An 18634-nucleotide genomic window follows, 5' to 3' on the forward strand; every position below is an offset into this window, starting at 1 on the left:
CATTGTGGAGTTCTGAAATTCTGACATGGTATTCATTGTGGAGTTCTGAAATTCTGACATGGTAATGTACTGGAACCCTTGTTCAGTGCATGAGATTACTACTCAAATTCTGGTCATATTTTTGTATCTCTACAATATAGTGGAATTGTTGCACACTGTTGGTCCCGTAAAATCTAAGCCGAAACAACAGGCGTGCTGAGTTGAGCATTCTGAGATGCAAAGTAGCCAGGCAACAGAAACGAAGGTACTGCCTGAGCTGACTAAGAAACAACTCTGTTATACCCAAAGCGCAAAACCCTTGGAAAAAAACAGAGAAAATTCTGATGCTAATACGGTATGAGAGAAAAGAGGGTAAATTCTTATACAGTTGTATTATTTTATCGTAACGATTCGAGTTAATATATCTTTCATTATCGAAAGAACGAGAGAAAAGAGACTTGTAGAAGCTGATGGGTGTAGAGTCGACCTGAGCATTTCCTGGGCTCGGGTCAGGCCAAGAAAAGCTTGGGACTTTTAGGCCCGCCCACTAGATTGGTTGGGCTAAGTTGGGCCAAGTCCTGTTCTGATTTCTCAGATCCTAAGCCCAGCCCAAAAGCCCAAAGTTGGAAAAATTTGAGTTCTGTAGCCTGTATTATTTGTACTACGTGCATGAGACAAGGCCCACAAGTCCACAACATATAACAGACCACCAGGATAATATCAGATAATAATTTATCATAACTAAGAATTGGTACTCCGTCCAGTCTCCATTATACAAATTACAGAGTCTAAATGGTCTTGTTTATAGAATACCGAGATATATAAAAGCTAAGCAAGAAAGTAAGCACCTAATACAGCTTTGCTAGCTGCATATTTCTTCTTAAGTTCATAAACAAAAATTAATCCAAGCATCCAGAACTAACCACAGTACTGAATAGTGCTTGTTTCATGATCCATCTATATCCAAAATATTATTGTCTATCAACAAAATGGAGCGGACAACTTTGGCTGACCAGTCTTCACCAAAAGGACCGACTGATATTAGAACCCTGCAAAGAAGTATATTGTAACAAATTTGACTTGCATTTGAACATCTATATTTTTTGTTTAGGAATCCACCTGAAGTTCTAATCAATGTCCACGACGTTATCAACATCATCAACTTCCAAGGGGACTCCACCTGCATTTGTACGTCAAACAAAAGTCACAAATTCAGAACATTTTACGTCAAACAAAAGTCACAAATTCAGAACATTCACAACAAGATTAAAAAATTCAGAACATGCACGTTACCTATGGACTAACAATGGTGTTGAGTTTGTTAGTAGGTTGTTCCATAGGTGATACATAGATGAGAGATATGCATGAGCTTTAGGTGAATGAAGAGATTGAAAATGTATTGAGATGAATGAGCTCTAGGTGATGCTCGGGTAAGTGATGACAATGCCTATGGACTAACAATCATATTGAGAATTGCTATTAGGTTATTCTATAGGAGATGCATAAATGATGAAGTATGAATTCTTTAAGAAATGCCATGAGTTCAAAGAATTGCATCAAAAGTTGAGATTTTAGTGATGCTCATAAGAAGAAGAAGAAGCTCAATAAGTTGGCAATAAGCTTGAAGGCTAAGTTACTTGTATAGATCAAGTAACTAAAGGTATGATTTGTCAATAGAGTTTTATGGACTAACCCGTGTGCTATGTGTTTAAGAGTGAGTTGGGGTTAGGATCTATAAGATGGTATAAGTTGAATTGAAATTATATGTGCCAAGAGTGAAGAACAAGAGTGGACTCCATATTTGATAAAGTGAATTCTTTGAAGATGTAGAATACAAAGTGATTTTCTCTGGCAAGACGGTGAAGGATAAGCAAGACTCGGCTGCGATGGACTATCCGGTGGTGAAGGGCAATCAAATGGCTTGGCACCGAAGGACCAAGACGGTGGTGAAGAGTGAGTGAATGCTTTGTGCCGATGGACCGTGCGAGGTCATGAGAAGTTATGGATGATTCACATCAATCATATGAAGAATCAAGAAGAGATGGAGTGAAGAATATATGAAAGTTGGCAACCCTAAATGTATGCCTCACTATTAAGAGGGATGCAACGTGAGCTAATTGTCATGTCTCAGTGCTCAAGAGTTTCTAACCAAACCCAAGTGAGACTTCTTTTTAGAAATCCCGGTGTGGAAAGTGTGGAAGTGTCCGAATTGGGTTTCAGAGTGTTCCTAATTTGATCAAATATGTTTTTGGTCATGAATTCAGTTGGGATGTGTAGCCCTCTGAATAAGCTTTCCATAGAATCTAAAATCGTTGAAATCGGACTTCTATATCAAAAGTTATCGCCGTTTTTCAGTGGGTAGTTTTGCTGAATCCGGATACTCCGGGTTGTCCGGAGTCTCCGGGTGAGGCTCTGCCAGAGAGTCTCAGGTTGGGCTATTTCAGTTGACCTGGATATTCCAGATTGCCCCAGATACTCCGGGTCAGGCCAGAAAAGTCTCCAACAGCTAGTTTTTTGGAGGTGGGTATTTATACCCCCTCACCCCCTCCTTTTGGGCTGCTGGAGCACGAAAAAGAACACTTCTTAGAGCCAAAATAACTCCTCCCCACTCCATTATAGTGTGTGATTTCAGAAGAAAAATGAGTTAGGTTGAGAGATTGGAAGATTGAGTGCAAGTGAGCTAAAATTCAATCTTGAGCACTTGAGTTCATCGGCAAAAAGTTTGTCGTCACGTTTGTTACTCTTGGAGCTTAGAGCTCCTAGTTGGCTAGGTGTTACCGGTGAGCACCCAAAGTTGTGGTGTGCCGCGGAAGTTTATGAAGGCTTTGATTTCACCTCCGCAAGGGAAGAAATCAAGAGTAGATCAAGGGAAGCGGTTGAAAGAGACCCGGGTCGTTGGAGCTTCCTCAACGGAGACGTAGGATTCACGGTGGTGAATCCGAACTTCGGGAAACAAATTTTGTGTCTCCTCTTTTGTTCCTCTACTTTTGAGTTCTTGCTCAATATTTGTGCATATTGCTCGATCTACTTGTTCATGTGCATTTGATTGTAGATTCTCCGTGGATCTACATGGAATCATCACTTGGAACACACGACATCACTTAGTTTGAGCTAGAACTCTTTACCCGTTCTTTAATATTAGTTTTGAGCTCATTTTCTGTACAGAACCCGAAGATTTTGGATTTACCCGGAGGTTCCGGAACTGTATAACCCGGAGATTCCGGAACTGTACAACCCGGAGTATCCAGATTAACTCGGAAACTCTGATGAATAGTGTTTTTAGTCTTTTTCAATTAGCGTTTTCTTGCATATCTTTTGCTAGAATTGAATAATTTTTGTCACCCTAGGATTTTGATTTTCACACTTATTTAGGGTGATTGTCCACTAGTTGAGCCTAGCATATTTAGGTTTTTCACTTGTGAAAAATCCATTAATTTATATTTCGCTGTAAGTTTAGACCAACGGTAAAAGGGGACAATTTTTTTTAAAAAAAAACGTCTATCACCCCCTCTAGACGACATCTTTGTCCTTTCAATTAGTATCACTCCGAAGAACATACTGATCAAGACTAGCCTGTCCTCTATCATGTGCCTAGATATGCCTTTTCAAATGAGAAGTGCCATCCTTACTACGAGCTGTGAGAATTTTCTTACAGATTCGACTGAGCTGAAACCATGTCCGGGTCATCATCTTCAATCGCTCCACCTCATCTTCATGATCACTTTGCCCTTCTACTGACTCTGTCATCAATTCCTAGCTCTACATGTAGACACAAATGTTGCCTCTTTAGGTAAAGAAGATATACAACAATACAACTCCGAACTCTCAACCCTAGATTAAAAAATAGACTGAACTTTGAACCCTAAATTAAAAAATAGACAAAGAAGCCTAGTAATTCCTATATACATTTTATAGTATGCAACATGCTGAGACAACACATGTCTGGACAAACAAAACACTAAAAAATGTTCTCACATGGCAGATCTATAAATGCAACTATGAGACCAATAGAAATTGGAAAAGCACTAGCACTAAAAGGATGAGGATGACACATATAGACATCTAGCAGCTAGCATACAAAAACTTGAAGTACACAAGCAAAAACAAAGGGAAAATGCTCTCACACCTCATATGAACGCCCATATCTAAAAAGCAGTGAAGAAGAAGAAACAAGAAAGCCCTGTGCAGCCACACTTTTGGAAGGAATGAGGTGGGGAAAACCTAAAGTCTCCTGATCTCTTCCTTTTATGCCAGCACAGGCTATTGGGCCAGGCCAATCCTAGCAGGCCAAGCATCTAGGGGTAAGAGGAGTACAAGGAGCCTAATATTGCCTGTTGGGCTTGTCGGGATTTCGCCAAATAATCGGGTCAAGCTAGCCTAACCCATTTTTCCTCAGGCCATTAAAACCAGCACCAGGCCTGGCCTCGAGCCGGGCCGGGTCGGGCCAAGTTTGCTCAGGTCTAAGTGTAGACAAGTGGACGCAACCAGCTCAAACAGTGCTCACACTCACATCGCTCGGGGTCAGAGTACGAAATAGGGTCAGTGCGTGACAAAGCCAAAGGAAGGAATTCAAGATTGTACGAACAGTGTCATTGGTTTCCTATCAGAGGCCAGAGGCCTCGCTGCGCCCACCACCTGAGACTATCCCTAACCATTTTTTCTTCATTTCGTTTTCTTTCCGGTTCCCTTCCTCATTCCCATTCCTTTTATTTCCATCCATCTCCAACAGCTTCCCTTCGAGGGGAATCGTGAAGGGAAAGGAGAGAGAATCGTATCCCGAAGGGAAATCGTTGGAGCGCTGAAGGGAAAAAATCCCATCGTAAAAGAATTCTAGCCTCTAAAGAGAAACCGTTAAAGATAGTCTGAGTACCTCTCACTTTCTCATCTCTTCCCTCACAAAGGCAAACCAAAGCCCCCTTGCTGGATTGAATTTGTCTTGTCTCCTCGTGCAGGTGCAGCAAAGCCAAGCCAAGGAATTCGATGAGATTCTCTGCTGGTTGTGGTTCGCTTGCTACTGTCGCCTCCAGAAGAAACCATGTTCTGGCACTGTTTGTGCAGTAACCATACAATATACAACTAACCTAGACTAATGGCTTGGATAATTTGGAGGAACCAACTAGTGGATTTTTTTATATTTCAAATTTTCAAATTTAGAAGAATAGATGTCCGTTTGAAAAATTTACAAGAATAGACTTCTGTTGCCACCCAACTGGCAATAGCTGCTGGGCCCCATGATTAAATGGCTAAAAAAATAAATGGACTTCCACGATGGCTGCCATGTCCTCCTGTCGCCTTTCCAATGGGAGACAACTTTTCCTTTATATAGGACCACGCTCGGCCTCCCTCTCACATCGAGCCATTTTGTCTCACCAGCGAGTAGAGAGAGGAAGAGAGAAGGAGGAGGAGATGAGATGAGATAGGGGAGGGAGGAGAAAGCGGTGAAGCTGAGAAACCAAGTTGAAATATACCTTGATTTATATGTGATGAGTGATTGACAATGTTGTCGAGTTTTGGTTTGCTTAAGCTTGGTTTGGAGCATTTTGATTATGGACTAACTAGAGTTAGTGTTGGAGAAATGTGTTTGCTTGTCTCATGGTGTACAGATGAAGGATGCAACTTGACGATCACGGCGGGTGATCGGAGCTAAGTGAGTGCTTGGTGCTTGATGATTAAGGGGGTCGGACGGAGTCAAAGGTGATCCTAGATGTATATGTGGAGGTCAAGCAAAACATGAAACAAAGGATAGAAACGGTGTGTTGACAAAGTCAAGTGAAAGGGATGCTGTTGCAAGTGACAAGGCGACCGAGCGATTATGAGCGGGAGAGACTTACCGGCGGTCAGGATCGTAAGGTAGAGTACACGTGTCGACATCAGAGCGCTTGCTTAAGGTGTAAGCAAGTGGCGAGCCATACTTTAAGAATCGTACAGAGGGCTTCACGATTGGGTCTCAAAACCGTGAGAGGATCGGAGGAGTATGTGGCACTATCGTGAAGCTCGCATTGAGCCGAAGCTAAGTCGTGAAGGCGATGCGACCGTTCAATGGACGGGGCAAGAAATGAACCAAAATACCCTTGGTGGTAGGTATAATGTATCACAAGAGAGAGATATTTTGGTAGCAAGTTAGGAAACTTAGGGGTCAAGTTCACTAGGCCTATAAATAGAGTGGTAGGGCTATAGGAGAGTTTGAACGAGCCACTTGAGCCCCTTATGTCATCAATTTGATAGTCTAGTGTTAGGGTTTTAGATGAGATGAAGATGAGTACTTAGCCTATATAATAGGTGAGAGTTTTTGAGAGAAAAATCCTTGTAATCCACCTAAAATAGAGTTGACCTCTTTGAGTAATGAAGTTTATATTTTTACATACCATGAGGAACCGTCCAAATAATATTCTAATTAATAACCAGGAGGATCATTATTCATAATCACAACCTCGATGATTAACCAGAATATCATCCCGGTAGTCCCGACACGTGTTTTGTACCCAACATGTACATCACAACAAATCTTAAGAAAGAGTGGGTAATTAACATTATATTACAAGTAGCCAAACACCGCCTCTTCCCCAATGACAGGAGTACCTAAAAGCGCAGGCATGAGTACGAAGATACTCGCAAGACAGTACGAAGATACTCGCAAGACTTAAACCATATAGAGCACATATACATAGCTCTACTCGAAGGATTATGCATTGATCATTAGCAAGGATGAACCACATGTTAAGTAAAACATATGCACTAAGCATCCTAGACATATGTGTGAGCGACTGAAACTTTACCAAGCATATGAAAACTACCCTGCACCTAACAATTGAAACATGTAACTGTAACAACATGTATATCAATAAGTAACAAGTCCCACATTACCATCTCCCACATACCAAACCACAAACCATACTCGAAACTCTACGACCGGGTGCAAATAAAACAATAGCATGCTCATAACCGAGAGCACGGCAGTTCGAACTGTTTATACACCCTACAGGGGGATACTTCTGGACCCACACGACGCGAGGACCATACGGCTTGTGCCACCCGCTAAAGTGCACACAAGGGGGTACCCGTGACAACATTTCCCAACCAGCCCCAACCTTGTGCGACATGGAACGCTCAGCGTGGCGGTACCAGAACTACTTCCGGAGCAAACTAGTACTGCTTATAAGCTTCCCGCTCACACCGTCGTTGTTCAGACCCCACAAAGCTACAATTGCGAAGGTATTCGACTCGCCTTACCATTAGATCGGCATGTGGTGAGTAAGGTAAGTGCTAAAGCCAACTACCCCGACGATCGGCCTTAAACGATGCAAGCGGTCTATGATGTCCGGTCTTCCTCTACTGGCCTACCCAGGGGAACTTCACATCCGGACAGGACAAAACACCATCCCAGCACCGCCCACATCTCGTCTCATACTCACCACTCATACAACCATCCCAACCTCAACAAGTGTGCGTAACCATAAGAAGGTCCTATGCTCGCGAACAACTGGATGAGCCGTCATTCGACTTCTACCGAATGACCTAAGCATGGCTAAGCATATAAGTTGAATTCGTGTCTAAACATTTACAACACCTCACGGTTACAAGGAATGTAAATACACAAGTATTCGAAGTAGAAGAATGCAATCGGTATAGGTTCTACCCATTGGTACCCGATACTGACTCACTAAATATGCATACATACATAAGCATATTTTATCAATTTTAGACTTATCCAATTACACAAGAGGGATCAATATGCTTAGTTACTTGCCTTGCTGTTTAGGTGGCTGCCCAAAATCTCCTTCGCTCTCCTGGAAAATTGGCTCGATATTCTCTAAAAAGAATAACGCGTGCAATGCTATGAGTATGGATGAAATGCAACAATGCATGCCATATGATGCGTAAAACATGTTAAAAGTGCAAACATGCGAATTAGAACAAAATTGGGACTCAAACCCATTTGAAAAGTTACTGAAAGTGCGGAACCTCCGGAGAAATCTCCGAAACCTCCAGACATATGTGGTCTATCCACAAAATTCTGCAGAACATCCGGACATTTGCGCAGCTCAGGCAAACTCCAGACTATCCGGAGAATTCTCCGGATACTTCGGACATGTACGGACGCTACGAACTTTGTCCGGACACTCCGGACTTTGACAGGAAATATGTTTTGCCGATTTGTTGATTGATTCAATTTGAACACTAGACATACTTTACCTAAACATGTTCACACACTATATAAGGGGTTTAGATCCAATTAATTACACAATGTTAAAGATTGAAACCATTTCAATGACTCATTAAACCTTAGCGCGTATTTCATTAACCAATGGAATTCAAACACTCATCTCATGGCTCATAGTATTTTTAATGTGTAGAGCATGTTAATACAAGGTTAACAAAAGTGGTTTCATAATTTTAGGACATGGCAACAACTAACCGTGACCTAAACAAGCTGAAACATATTTAATTAACTCACTAATTCTCAAAAATATTTTCTGGAGTTCCAACATTTTTAACACGTAGTTCACACTCATACGAAGCTAACGCAACTGGTCTCACATCGTTTGGAGTTCGGATGAATTAATTATGAAATTTACAAGCCTCAACGCGCCTGATGAATAGTAACTGCGAACCCTCCGCACTTTTCTGTGTAACCTCCGCACTTTTGCGGACTATCCGCACTTTTTTGCTGAGGTTCCGGACTGTGGAACCTTCGGACAATTTTCTGGAGGTTCCGGACTTTCCAGAACTGCTCCTATTTGAGGAGAAACTTTGTTAAATCGATTTGCAATCTTTTCCACTCCAAAGGGGGATATGTTTGGGAGAGTTTAGAGAGTCTAAAACTCAACTAACCACCTAGCAACTCAATTCCTAAATCAAATCTCATCTAAATCCTCATGTTGGTCCAAAACCTCAAAAACTCATGAACTTTGCTAAACTCGAAATCGACCAACCAAACCACGAATTCTTGACATGGGGAGCATAAGTGACTTATTCAAGATGCTTGTGGAGTTGGATGACCGCTGGGAAGTGGAGGAAATGGAGGGAAATCAAAGAAGTCCGTTTTTTCTTGTGCTTCAACTATGAACACCAAAAGACTTCAAATCCGGCTCGAATCTTTCGAGAAAACGAAAATGAATTGGATGGATGAGTAGCTTATGAGCTCTAGAATGCAATGGTACCACATACATACCTCAAATCCTTCACTTGAGCTCAGATTTGAGAAGAAATGGAGAGAGGGAGTGAGAGCTTGAGTGGGGAGGGGGGCTGCAGCTGCTGTTGCACGTTTGGGAGTGAGGGAGCAAGGGGGAAAAAGAGAGAGAGAGTAGGTGGGCTGCCCATTTAAGTAGTTGGAGGGTGGGGCCACATGTGGGACCCACATGTAAGTGAAAAGTGTCCGTTTTCGCTGCGAATTTAATCCTTTTCTCTCCCGAATTTCCTTCTCTCATCCAAATGATTTCATATGAATTGCATAAATATTCTGAATTATAATTACGCAATATTAAACATAACACTTAAAAAGTATGATTATGCTTAATTGCGTGATTAAGAATTTGGGGACGTGACACATATGCTTGAATTCCCCTCCTTCTAGTCTCTCTCCATTAGTTCCCTTCCAAGTTTACAAGTTTTCCTTTTTCGGTTACAATTTTCTTGTTGATTTCCATTTTTGACTTTGAGCTGCGATTTTTGAACCTTGAGAAGTTGTTCTTCTTGTTGCTAGTGGCATAAACATTCATATAGTCATGTATTTGAGATGGTCTTGAATCTCCTTGTCTCTAGATCATGAACTTGGAGAGTTACTTCTTTCGGTGACTGTCTTTTTGCTTTGTTCTTAGTTTAAGTTTTAAGCTTCTATGCTCAAAGACACATAAAATTGTCTTGAAATAGCCTAGGGTTCATATTCCATCTGTAGAGTCATGTTGCCTTGAAACTTTTTTTTCTCACTTTGTCTCTAAAGTTTATGCTTCTGTTTGTGCATTTTTTAGGAGCGTTAGGTGAAAAGGAGTAGACCATCTATTTCGCAAGAAATTTGTAAGGCGGCTATTCACCCACTCTAGTCGTTGGTCTCGATCCTACAATTAGTATCAGAGCCGGTTTGATCACTTGTTGATCTTAACCAGTTTTGTGATCCTTAGACGACAATGGAGAGAAGTGAGAAAATTTCGTTCTTCGATGGTTGAGATTTTTCATATTGAAAGGTGAGCATGGAGGCTTATCTCCTAAGCCATGGAAGTGCAATATATGAGATTGTGAACTCTAACTACGTGATTCATGTTGCTCGTTCTTCTCCAGCCCAGATTGAACAATATAAGGCCAACAACAAGGCTCACAATATATTGTTCACTTGCCTGAGTTGTAATGAGTTCGATAGAGTTTAAAACCTTCGTACTGCTTGCGAGATCTGGTGCACTCTTAGTGTTCATACAGAACCTTGGAGAGCCACTAATATTAAAGTAATTAGTGACAGGTCGTAGTTGTTACCATCACTAATGATTGACTCATTAGTGACGGGTATCCTTATCACCTGTCACTAATTTCTGTCACTTCTATCTGCTCGACCACTCTTATCCATCCATTTCTCTCTCTCGACCACTCTCATCTCCGCTCATGTCCTGCCTCCTCCTCCCGCCGTGGCCGCCGTTCGCACCTCATTGCCGACGCTGCCGCCATCCTCCCCCCTCTATCACAGCCCGACGTATTCCGCCGCCCCCCTCTACCCGTTAGGGTTAGGGCGATGGATCAAGTTAGTGGAGGGGGCCGTTGCTATCGCCGTGGCAGACTTGGATGGATCCCTACAACTCCTCCATCGGCTCACGCACTAGGCATACACTACCCTACAGTGGTTTCCCCACCGGTGTTCCCTCACTGGCCACGATTGAGACCAATCATAGTAATCTCTTTTCTTTTTCTCCCTCATTGTTAGGCTCATAGTAATACTCATTAGGACATAAAAATTTAATTGAGTTTATAGTACATTAGGCTCAATTCATATCATCCTATCATGTAGGTGTTGAAACCAATCCTATGGCTTAACGAGGTAATCCCTGCGATAGCTGGCACTATACCTTTGGTGCAATCCACTCTAGATGGAAGGAATTTTGTGAAGCTATTATCTCCTTTGATATACGTTCAAGGGGAGAAAGTAGTGGGGATATCACTATTAGGGCCTGTGGCAAGGCATCACCGGTTTTGTTGCATTCCAAAAAACAGCCGTTGAAGGGTGCCTGAAAGTGCTTGAGGAGCATGTTCTTTTTACCTAACTACAACTATTTTTGAATAAAAACACTTGAGGAGGGCGAAGAGGATTTAGTTTCGATCAGTGAGAGGTTTGCTCAGTTCGATGAATATGATATGATACAGTAATATATAATCTGGTTGTTTTGATATACATGACCGTTAGCGTGTATTATTTTCATAATTTTATTTTCTTTGCTTGTAGGATATTTTTGGTAACACTTTTGTGGCAATTAGCTTTCATGCTATCTTAGATCAAGCCATGGAGCATCTTGGGTTAAGCTTTTATAGCCTCAGAGTGGACTTCACTGCTGAAGGGAACTTCCAGGCTGATATAAGATTTCATTTAAGTCAAAATGAATAAGCTAATAAGATATTATGTACTGTCTATGGTAAAGCATCAGGTCGTTCATGTCAAGCGAAAGAGAGTGCACTAATTCATGCGCTAATGTATATCGATGAAGTACCAGGATACAATATTGTAGATTTTCTTGTGGCAGATGCTCCACAATCATGTCCTCGAACTCCAACTTTGAGTTCTTTTTTCTCAATGGCCTCGCTTAAGAAAAAGGGTTAGAAAGGGAGCAAATCTTGCTGCCTATGCGATAAAATTGAGGATATCGATCATGTCTTCTTTGGCTATGCTCTCGCACAGTTTTCATGGAGTGCGCTAAGAGATACCTTTGGTTGGAATGGCTTCCCCACCTCGGTTGCCGACTTATGGACAAGTTGGCTTCTGAAGTTGTTTAACATCACTCAAAGTCTAGGGATTTTCCTCCTTGCAGGTGTTGCTTGGGCGCTGTGGAGGACGAGGAACACTATGGCGATCGAGAAGAAGTTCTCCAAAAGGCCAGATGCAGTTTTAATCTTAGCTGTATCATTCGTGCAGAAACGGAGTATTCTTCTTCATGATGACGATAAATTGATGGCGGACAACGCCTCAGCCCAGCTCCGGGGGTGGCTGCGAGACTTCAATCCGACTCCCGAGCCTGTATCTGATGTGGACGAAATCTTATCTGTGGAGTCGGTTTGGGTTGTAATAGGCTAGTTGGTTCATTCTGGTCCTATACTGCTCGCTGATGTCCTCAGCTCCTCTATTCCGACTCTGCGTTTTCTTCCGTCTTTGTTTGGTTGTGAACATTTTTATTGACTTTCAATACAAGCCGAGTTATTCTCCATTAAAAAAAACAAATATTGATATGCGGTCATTCCCGAGTTTATGCGTGGGTACATGGACATTATATAGAAAATGGAATGTGGTAAATTAAACATCCTCCTTCCTAATCTCCGGCTATGTGATCGACCCTGATGTGTCGACGCCATCCATCGCTATATGACGATGTGACGTCGTGTTTGGTCACCCCCGCCTCCGTGTTAATACTGAAATGTGTGTGTAAGAGAGAGAGAGAGAGTAGTGTGGTGAAATACTTGAAATAAAACATCTTATTGAGAAATGCTAGAGTTCAGGTACTGATCGATACAGAAGAACAGTAAACGAGCTGGGAAAAACCAGCTTTTACAGGGAAAGACCAAATTAACAGCCAAGGTAAGAGATCAAATGTGAAGTCTTCAACTGACGCGCCTCCATGATGTGGCGTCCTGGTCCGCCGGCTTCAGAAGAGCTTTCCAATTCGTTATCTGGAAAACAAAAGAAATCAGTTTGTAGGGCCGCCTGGAGCTGCACAGATGAGTACCGACGTATCATCCAGTATCTCACCACACTGCTGTAGAAAAGAAATCAATTTGTGCAGCTCCATCCAAGCTACCGCCATCAGTTGTATGCTCAATAGCCATCTTGTTCCGAACATTCCATCATGTCCAGCAAACAGCAGCGCTCCCAAACCACAAAACCTCCCTAAAATATTTCGGTTGTTGATTGATCCACCAGATCGAATCGTTAACCAATCTTGGAGTTCGATCAAACTCAAAGATCCCCAGTTGAATATAGCAATATAGCAGCAGGACATAAAAACATGATATGATCAACATTCTCACTTACTCTACACATAGTGCAATTACTATCCATCACCTACCTGTACCATACCTCTTCTCAAGTTGATCCCCAGGTTGGATCGTACCATTGTATAATTGCCACATGAAGATGTTTGTTTTCAAAGGCAGGACGCAGGCACTTCAACGGTTCAACCCTCCACAGCTGCTGCTGCACGTGAACTCTGGAGACACCTCCAAATTAAAGCACATAAGTCTATTACAGGGATTTAGTAGAGAAGCAACCATTTTTCTATATGCAATTTCATCCTGCTCCTGATTCAACTCAAAATCTGAGAATACTCCCATAGTCATTTGGCCGACACACAACTTCCCATATGGGTTCTTTTATAAGCTATCTATGATAGAGCATATATCAAGGACCGCGAGAGGCCCAGCGACCAGCGACAGATCACTACAGACTGCAGGTCACATCAAGGGACCACAACATGCAAGCCATGTAGCACCAAGCTGGCACACAAGTGACAACACTAAGAAGAAGCCAAAACACTAGCCTGCTACTAGTACTAACAACCAAGGCAAAAAAGAAAAAAGAAAAAAAGAAAGCACATCAAGGAGGTTAGCAATTGGATCCATAAAAAGAATGCAAGGGTTCCCCCTCACACCAACAAAAAAACTGTTATTCCCCAGAATGTCAATGGAAGTATGGAACTTGCTGTTTGGCTGCCCATTTTTAATTCACCTCATTGCAATTTGCAGGTGGCCTTGCTGCAATCTGGACAAGGGGGAAGGCAGAGGAGGACAAGAGGATCAGTAAAGAAATGCACTGAAAGGTGGTGCATTGGACTGTTGTAGGCTTTCAAGGAAGGAAGCACATGGACTAATGATACTTGCTTGCAAGTGAAAGACAGATATAATCATCCTCTAGGAACCTGCAAATAGCACTAAGGCTGCACAGCACAGTGCTAGAGGCTTCCAGCTTTACGCTCTATTTTGTCACTTCACACTCATAGAAAAAGGAACATGTGGCCAAAAGAATTTGAAATGCAGCTGTACTCGTAAACGTTATTACTGTGAATGTATCAATGGTGATGAGATGTTACAGATAGAGAGGAAGTGGGAACACTTGAGCAGCATACATAACAGTTATGTGGGCAATATACACAAAAGAACAACTCTGGGGAGTGCAGATGAGCCCCTGAAACGGTCTCCCAGCAGATTGGAAATAAAAGCAATTGGTGGACACCACAAGCAGGGAAAATAAAGGAACATCAATGGCACCCAGTAAGTCCTGTGAATGCCTCACCAACCAACTCGCTCAGGACCTCCCCACATATCTCCTTGTTGATTTCATCCATCTCCAGGCGTAGCATTTGGGACCATCCTTTGCCATGAATCTCCCTACCGACAACCCAATCTGCCACAAGGCCTGCATTGTCTCCCCCATCGACAATATTCTTATAGTCATGAAAGAGCCAACTTTTTACTAACCTCCACGCTTCATTGGTTACTAGCACATCACATGTAGCAACTCTCTGTGCATTAGCATGCCGTCCAGTGCAAGGGTATGCACCCCAAAGTTTGTTTTGGCCAATGTCTAGTAGGGCAGCATTGACAGAATCAATCAGGAGTCTCTGATTTGACCGCCTCTCTCTGCACTTGGCATCCTCCACTTTGCGCTCCAACAATTGGTTAAACACAGTTGGGTCCATAGGGCAATCAAGTGAATGCCACCGAACAAAGATGTCGTGGGTCTTCTCATTACAGAAGCCAGCATATGATAGAACCTTCTCAATGAACTCATACTGCTCTTGCACATGGCTATCTCCTTTGGTAGAACATAATGGAGCCTCATGAAAAGAATCATCCCAAGATAAGGTCCGTGCCATTGATCTGATCGGAAGAGACCTTGACAGAGCTTCTGCAAACAAGATAATTGCACTTATACTAATATGACCTAAGAAACAATGATTAAACACACATAATTGATATTACAGCCTAATTTTGTGTCCGCATAAAATAATTTGAGGTCATACCAATAAGAGTAAATCATGGGGTTTGAAGTAAACATGCTTCGACCAAATTGACTATCAGAGAACAACAGTCATGATGATTTACCTTGTTTAGCAGTAATTGCACTTTCAGATGAATTGGGGGATTTCTCATTAACATCCTCAAATTGTGCATCAAGAACTGATGTAGGGCTGGGTTGATCAAAGTGGGAATTCCTAACCTCAAATGACAATGTTTTCTCGAGAGAAATTGGAGGCTGCAAAAGAAACCAACAAAGTTAACAAATATTTATCACAATCCAATTTCAAGAAAGCCAAGCCTAAATGTAGGTAAGCAAATCAAGAAATAAAAGTACCTTCGAAGAGGAGGGTGCTTCAGGTTCATTGACCAGAACTACAGTTGGTCTACTCTCAAACTGATCCTCCAAATTTTCCAAAGTGGCATCATGTTGTAAGCTAGTACAAACAGGTTGGGATACATTTGAGTTAACAAGTGCTGCTGCATTACTGGCCAACGGAACTCGGCCATTCAAGGCCCCCAAGGGAGATGGGGTAACATTCTCTTTTTCTGCTTTCTTACGTTTTGAGAAGAAACTTGAGATCTTGCCCTTCAAAGATGACTTCCCATTCTTAGGTTTGACCTCCACCTTGGGCTCTGCATGTTCTCTATCCGAGCATCCACCATTTGAACGTAGGATGTCAAAAGTTGATGAAGAGACTGGAACAAATCTTGACCTTGATATTTTCCTGGGGGAGCTTTCTCCCTCACCATCGTCAACATAACAATTAGATGGTACTCCAAGTCTCAGTTCATTGCTGCACAACTGGTTGGTAGCATGAGGGGACACTTGATCAACAAGCTCTTCTTTCTTCAAATCAGGCATGGCAAGCATTTCACCAAGTGTGCTCAAGCTCCTTCGCACTAGCACCATTTCTCGGCCGACCTCATTGGATGGTGCAGTTGCCCACTTGTCAGACGTATGTTTCTTAGCCTCCCTAGTTGCCAGTGACTCATGAGAACAAGAAGCGTGGCTTATAGATGGCTTGAAACAAGGATTGCTAAACCGGTAGATGTAATCCCAAGAATGACTTGATGTTGGAGTTCCAACCTCCGAGTCACTCAAGCTAGCGCCCTCTTCTTCAGCATACTCATGATATGATCTATCTGTGCTGAACATATTTGGTTGCATGCAACCTTGTAAAGAATCATCATGATAACGGCACAAATCATGCACTGACCAAGTTATCTCATCACTCAAATGCCTTGATATAACAGGTGCTTCAGAATCATCCAGATCGCCGTGATAATTTTGATCAAACTGCTCCATGGAAGTAATTGCTGAGCTAGGTTTCAAGACCACTATCCTGGTGTGCTTCGGAAGCCTTTCTTCTTTGGCATCACCAACATCAGCCTTCTGAAGATTGCTCCTCTCTGTTCTGTTTCCATCAACTGTTTTGTTTTTCTGTCTTTTAATTGCTTTGTCGCCCTTCATCTCCACTGAGTTGGAGGGTTTCAATGCAGTAATGCACTTTCTCTGAGGTGATGTTGGTGCAGAATGAAGTTCTCCAGATCGCTTTGCAAATAATGAGTTAGGTTCTTCGAGAAATTTGAGAAACAAATCTTTATTTGAATTCAGAACTTCAAGAGCATCGTGGAATTCCTTCGACTGGAGGAGATTATCATGTGATACTAGCCGCTTTGCTTCGACGAATTTCTGCCGGACAAGATCCATTCTTCTCTTGTCATGATCTTCATTTGGCCTCCTTCGTGCACATTCATTGCGCCAATGTTCACCCCTTGGTGGCTGGTATCCAACTTCATAGACATCTTTATATTCCACATCTTCATCAGAACTTGTGTGCTTCTCAAATGACATTTGGTTGTTAACTCTCGCCAATGTGGCAGATAAATGTCCATCCGGGAAATTCCTCCTATTTAAAGGCACAACAGGCTTAGGAAGATCCACATCATTATCAAGACCCATCAGCCTTGCTACGATGTTAGTGGTCTTCTGATTCGTGTCCCCCTCCTTCGCCATCTCCTGCGCTATCAACATTTTCATGGGCATACCAGTAACACCCGATCTATCTGATGAGATCCTCCTCGTGCTACCAGTCACCTGCAAGACATGGATCATGAGGTGATCAGCAGGTTGCAAACAAGCACATGGTCAATGAAATCACTAGCTGTATCTTACTGTCTTCTGACCATATGACCAGCGTACTCCTTCCGTTCCCATTGAGTTCCTCTCACTGGAGAACCTGCCAGGAGAAGGTCCATATAATTTGGATATCGTGTACCTTCCTAACTGAAGAAACATCACATAGATAACTAATCATGTGGGCAACCACTGGAAGCAGAATCATCGTCAGCTCCTTGGTTGCATAATAATACCATCTCTTGGGGGCGGATTTAGCGTTGGGCATGGGTGTTCAATTGAACCCCCAATTTTTCTGTGGAAAACTTGGATTTGATTTCTCACAGCAGGTAAGGGATCTCGCGGAACTATTAAATCTTATAACATAAAAAGGAAGATCCAAGCAAGTTAGCCTAAGGTTTGGTTTGTCAGCTAGGGAAAACCATCCATAGGAGAAACAACCCAAAGGGGGGATTGAGTTGATGCCCTCCAACCACCCGATGCCTTCTTATCAATCCCTTCCGCTGTAGCTTTGTTTGGCTGGCTAGAAATGGGGAAGCTCACGTTTACATCTCAAAATTCGATTTGCAACTAAGAATACATGGCTTAACGAGCTCTCACCAAGATTGAAGGTGCCAACCACGAACAAAATGTGGAGAAAAAAAAAGGAGCTCTCTCCAATCAGCAACGCACTCAAGAGCAAAGATGACACAAATGGCACTCAACAATGGAGGAGGAGGAGGATGGTTGGGGGGGGGGGGGGGGGAGCAGCAAAGTACCAACCGGATTAACGAGTGGCGACAGCAGCGGCTGCCCGCCGGCGTAGATCAGCGTCGGAGTCGAGCCGCCGGGTCGGGGAGGCCAGCGCCGCGAGAGGGCGAGCAGGACCCGCCGGAGTCCAGCAGGGCACCACCGGTTGAGGGAGGCCAGCGCGAGCGAGGCCGTCCCGTCCCGTTCTGTTCCCGGCCTCGACCGAGCTTTTTTTTAATTATTTGTGGCGTAGTTGTACCTGCCACTCAATGAGTTTGGCATTTTGCCCCGTCTAACACGGCAGATTTCAATATTTATCACTAAATCGCATGCCTTATAGAATTTGTCACTCGTATCACTTCAGATTCTAAAAGTGAATCCCTCGTTAACAAAAAAACATAAAATTGCATGCGTATTTAATGTTATATACTAAATTTTCAAAAAATCTGAAAGTGCATGCGACTTTAATGGTATATACTAAATTATTTTGATGTCCTCCGTCTTTAGGGATGGCAATTTAGCGAACAAGAAAATTTTATTAGGACATGCGGATGTATGTTTTATGAGAATCATTTATTTATGTTGAGA

At 42.6% G+C, this 18634-nt stretch overlaps 1 protein-coding gene across 3 annotated transcripts; it reads right to left on the reverse strand.

Annotated features, from left to right (window-relative positions):
• Window positions 1–14184: 14184 nt before the first annotated feature.
• LOC133894984 (uncharacterized) lies at window positions 14185–18404 on the reverse strand. 3 transcript variants are annotated; one of them, XM_062335207.1, is made up of 5 exons: window positions 18080–18404; window positions 17368–17420; window positions 15515–17278; window positions 15265–15415; window positions 14185–15067 (listed from the first exon to the last, which is right to left on the reverse strand). In XM_062335207.1, exons 2-5 carry the CDS (start codon window positions 17368–17370, stop codon window positions 14418–14420), a joined length of 2568 nt encoding a protein of 855 aa, XP_062191191.1. In that variant the 5' UTR covers window positions 17371–17420; window positions 18080–18404; the 3' UTR covers window positions 14185–14417. The 3 variants fall into 3 exon arrangements, with proteins under 3 accessions (XP_062191191.1, XP_062191189.1, XP_062191192.1); XM_062335205.1 differs by having other exon boundaries at window positions 17357–17420; XM_062335208.1 differs by lacking the exon at window positions 17368–17420.
• Between the last annotated feature and the right edge of the window lie 230 nt (window positions 18405–18634).

Source organism: Phragmites australis, chromosome 16 (genome assembly GCF_958298935.1).
Source record: "Phragmites australis chromosome 16, lpPhrAust1.1, whole genome shotgun sequence".
In the NCBI taxonomy this organism is placed as follows: Eukaryota; Viridiplantae; Streptophyta; class Magnoliopsida; order Poales; family Poaceae; genus Phragmites; species Phragmites australis.

What these genes read in the sequence shown, in the direction of transcription:
- LOC133894984 (XM_062335205.1), bottom strand. Translation starts at nt 17,398, where the DNA reads ATGGGAACGGAAGGAGTACGCTGGTCATATGGTCAGAAGACA. An exon ending in GGTCATATGGTCAGAAGACA is followed by an intron (nt 17,279 to 17,356) that starts GTAAGATACAGC and finishes CATGTCTTGCAG; the next exon opens with GTGACTGGTAGCACGAGGAG. An exon ending in AAGCACCCTCCTCTTCGAAG is followed by an intron (nt 15,416 to 15,514) that starts GTACTTTTATTT and finishes TTTCTTTTGCAG; the next exon opens with CCTCCAATTTCTCTCGAGAA.